Raw genomic sequence first — 4,185 nt, 5'->3', positions numbered from 1 at the left:
TCCTTTCCTTCTTTTTCACTGGTTCTACAATGAGAGTGGGTGTTTTGGGTGATGGATCATCAGGAAGAGAGAGAGAGAGAGGTGGGCCCGGTTTTATATTTAATAATAATAATAATTTTAAAAAAGTGAAAGAAAATGAAAATAAAATTCATTAAGGGTATAATAATCTTTTTAATTTGGAGAGAGACTAAAAGTACATGTAAACTAGCTCAAAAGGACCACCAATTCAAAAAAATTTTGGTTTGGACCAAAACCCCAAAAAAGAAATGCATCCGATAGAAACCAAAAAATAACAATTATTTATCCTATGGGTATTTATTTTTATAATACAGAAAATAAAACCTTCGCAGCTATTCTTCTCCTCCTCGACACTCGTCAATCGAGCTCTCGTCTTCTCGACCTAATCGAGTAATCAATATAGACATCGCCTAGCGTCTTGAAGCCTTCTAAGCTTGGAGCTTGTCGGCTGAATCGACATTGGAGGGAGGAGGGCCGGAGGCTGTCGGCTTGAATCATATCAGAGGCTGTCAATCTTCTGCGTTCTCGACCTACCGGTAATTCTTCTGAATTGGTTGAGTCTTTTTTACGCTTCTGAGTGAACCCTAGTGTGTATGTTTGATTGTTCGCTGTTTCTGTTGAACAAATCTGTAGGCAAGTATGTATTTATGTTTGCTATTTGCTTTTTCCTGTTGAACAAATCACTGATTTTATGATATTTTGATAAATATATTGTCCAATTTGGATGTGTTCTAATGACCAGAGCTTTAGGGCCCTAATTGGAGTTTTCTAAGTTTTAAGCCCCTATTGTTTGGTGTTCTCAATCTCACACTCGACCATTAGTTTCGCAGAATGGAAACAACCGAAGATAGCAGATTGAACTCTGAAATAACAGAGAAAGTTGTCCAGATTTTTTCACATTTCATGGAAAGGTTAGCATAGGGATTTCATTCAATATTCATGCGTACATTCTTATTGAAATTTTATGTAATTTAACAAGTTTATTTCATCACTTCATGGTAGGGTTGCCAAATATGAGGAGCAAGTTGTTACAGGGAATAGATTTCTTGATAACTTCCGTCAATCACTCGGTGAATTTCTTCAATTTCTTTGTTTTTCCTAAAAATAGTAAAAAAAATTCAAGTTTCTCTGATCTAAAGTTACATAATTTTATGCAGATTTCATTCGAAGACCCTCCATTGACAACACATCACAACTCTTTGAAAATGTCATTAAAGCTAACAATACCGATAGACTCCAATCTTACATTAAAGCTGGATACACACACGCTTCTGATAGAGCTGAAAATCTCAACAAGTGTAAGTCATTTTTTTAAAGATTATAATGATTTTGAAATTTACTGAATTATGTTTCAATGACTATTTTGTTGTTTGCGATATTATGCATACAGAAGTGCATAAAAACCATATCCAATTGTTGGATATTGCAAATAAAGGTATAACATTCAATACCTAAAAAACCACCGCTATTTTTTTTTTCTTCTAGTCTTTATAAATGGAATTAATTTTTTTGTTTTTTTTCCACAGGAAATAGTATTATCAAAGAACTTGAATCCCTTGTTGAGGATTTAAATCTTGTAATAGAATCTGCAAATGAAACCTTACCACAAGATCTTACTCCTGATTTGGATGATATATTCAATGAGGTTAGTTCATGCCATTTTTTTAAAAAAAAAGTGGATTAATCTTTATAAAGAATTGCCCTACACAAATTTATTAATTTTCAGGAGCAAATAGTGACATTTGTCCCTGAGAAATCTAAGGTTATTGATTATGCAACCATGGTAGCTTTGGTATATAGCATGGTGAAAAAGGATTACCTTATGCAGGTAATTATTGACTTGTTTATTACTACATTTTCACTTTCAATATTTAATGAACAAATAAATTAAAGTACATTATGATTGTAAGTAACAAACATTAGAATATTGTTTTGCTTACAGGAAAAGATTGTTTCTACTCTTAATCTAAAGACATCATCAGAAGAACTAGAGACATATTGTTTGATGTGGTCGTTACGCCCTTTTGTGAATGATGAAATTATGCAAAAAGCTTGGAGATTAATTCCATAACTCGTTTTGAATCATTTTAATGTAATGAGATAATCATGATAATATGGTTTTGGCTTTTGATTTAAAGATTTGTTTTTCGATAAAGTTAATTAATTAATCAAAATAAAAGTTAAAAAAAAAACATCTCTAATTTCAGTTGCAAATGCTACCTACACACCTAATTACTCTGTCACAAAAAACATACAAACTTGTTTCAAATTTGCACATCATCATTCAACTTCTCTCCTCTTCCTTTAATGGCTTCACAACATCTTCAAGATTCACCTTTTCTTTAGTTCGCCGGATAGTCACCGGAAAAAGCTGATTAGGCGGCGGTGGTGGCGGAGCTACACTCATTTGTGGCGGCAGAGCAGAGAAAACAGGAATTGTGTTACGTATAGTGACAGGTGGTGCGATCCTACAATGAGCCATAAAGTGGCCCACAGGAACATATGGTGGTGATTCAGCTGTAGGGAACTTGTGGGGCCCAGTTGTGGTAGTTTTAGGGCATATTAAAGGAAGGATTTTTGAAGTTGTTGTAGATGATTGAGGTGATTGTGTAGTAGCTAGTTTTGGTTTTGGTGTTGGAAACTTAATTGGAAAGGGTATATTAGTCATTTTCGCCTTTAACCTAAACTTCTGTAAAGCACGAGCTACCGTGACATGTTCTTGCTCCTCAATCTCAATGTTACCTTTTTGTAATGAAAAAGTTTCTGATTGTTGGGCCACTAAACAACAGAGAAGATGATGATATCAATTACATCAATTATCAATTATCAAAAGCAATAACAGTTATATTAATACAAACTACAAAGATCATGTAGACTTACAGAGTTTTAGAGATAACCAAGCAGACATGGCTGCGTTTTTTTCAGCTTGCTTCTTGTTCTTAGCTGCTTCACCTGTAAATATGCAACCGGCCAAATCTACAGTGCAGGTGAACACAGGGAAATGCCCAAGTCCCGATCTAGTGGTTGTGTATGTTGGTAATGACGATCCTACCCTTTGAGACACCTCTTGCAAAAGGTTCTTGTACACCCCTGTTTCGTCCTGTATGCCATGGAAATTGGAGTATAAATGTATAATCATATGTGATTTGTAAGTGAAGTATGAAGAACAAACGGTAGAATTGGAAAACGGAAAACGGAAAATGGAAAATCTACTCACCAGTATTTTAGCAGCTAAAGAATTAGAGGGGCCATGGGTAGCAAGCGAATTGAGAGCCACCTCAGCGGCGGAATGCTCCGCCTGTCTCAGCGTCGTGCAGTAGTTCCGGCACTCATATGTATCGCCGTTGAAGTTAACAGTGGCCTTGAAACGCGGCGCGTGATCTGGACCTTCTCTGATACACGTATACGACGGCAAGTTAAAGCAGCTCCTCTGAGCCAGCTCTTGAAGCTGGTTCTTATACATTTCTTTCTCTGAAACCGATCTCGAAGAAGAAAAAAAGGCCCAAATCTCTCTTCTATTAACTTCAATCAAACCGTGTAGTAGTAATGCTGATCGTCGATTTCGATCCGAACATTCAAAGATCGTTATCTAGGGTTTGGATTTTACAGACAAAAGTTGTATGTGTGTACATATATGTGTACCAACGTATCGATATAGACAGATAAAGCAGAGAGATTTTGCAGAAGTACGAAAACAACAAAGCGAGAGAGAGAGAGAGAGGTTTGTCGGTATCTGAGAGACTGAGAGATTCGGTAAATGAGATGCGGTACATGGCGTGTATTTTAACATCCTTTCCATCGCACACAACGTGGCTTACCATTTTAAGGGTGATCAAATTGGTAAAAATTGAGGGGGGGGGGGGGGGGGGGGGAATAGAAATAGCTTTACCCTCTTATTTCTCCTCGGATTCCACTGTGCGGGGACGGTGTATACTATGGGTGAACCATATCTCTTGGATCAGACCGGTTTTGAAGAATATTGTAGACCATGAACCGGACCGGATGATACTTATAGGGTCCAAGTCTAGTTTCGAGTTTTCTAATTTTTGGATCCATTTGAACTGATATAACTTTACATACATACGGTACAACTTGTTAAAACATGATTTTGAGTTTGATACAGTTTGTTAAAATGAATATGTTGATGGGTTTTATACGTTACAACTC

The 4,185-nt window shown here is 36.3% G+C and overlaps 2 protein-coding genes across 3 annotated transcripts; one reads left to right on the top strand and one right to left on the bottom strand.

Annotated features, from left to right (window-relative positions):
* The first annotated feature begins 340 nt into the window (after window positions 1–340).
* Window positions 341–2,155, top strand: LOC145012032 (FAD-binding protein). 2 transcript variants are annotated; one of them, XM_078970795.1, is made up of 8 exons: window positions 341–554; window positions 849–929; window positions 1,021–1,088; window positions 1,176–1,316; window positions 1,412–1,453; window positions 1,545–1,663; window positions 1,745–1,846; window positions 1,961–2,155. In XM_078970795.1, exons 2-8 carry the CDS (start codon window positions 850–852, stop codon window positions 2,087–2,089), a joined length of 681 nt encoding a protein of 226 aa, XP_078826921.1. In that variant the 5' UTR covers window positions 341–554; window position 849; the 3' UTR covers window positions 2,090–2,155. The 2 variants fall into 2 exon arrangements, with proteins under 2 accessions (XP_078826921.1, XP_078826922.1); XM_078970796.1 differs by having other exon boundaries at window positions 841–929.
* LOC145012031 (double-stranded RNA-binding protein 6-like) lies at window positions 2,123–3,779 on the bottom strand. The gene is made up of 3 exons (XM_078970794.1): window positions 3,236–3,779; window positions 2,899–3,118; window positions 2,123–2,796 (listed from the first exon to the last, which is right to left on the bottom strand). Exons 1-3 carry the CDS (start codon window positions 3,479–3,481, stop codon window positions 2,303–2,305), a joined length of 960 nt encoding a protein of 319 aa, XP_078826920.1. The 5' UTR covers window positions 3,482–3,779; the 3' UTR covers window positions 2,123–2,302.
* Between the last annotated feature and the right edge of the window lie 406 nt (window positions 3,780–4,185).

The sequence above is a fragment of the Lactuca saligna genome, chromosome 8 (assembly GCF_052625555.1).
Source record: "Lactuca saligna cultivar CGN05327 chromosome 8, ASM5262555v1, whole genome shotgun sequence".
Taxonomy (NCBI): domain Eukaryota; kingdom Viridiplantae; phylum Streptophyta; class Magnoliopsida; order Asterales; family Asteraceae; genus Lactuca; species Lactuca saligna.
This window is presented reverse-complemented; position numbering and strand designations above follow the sequence as displayed.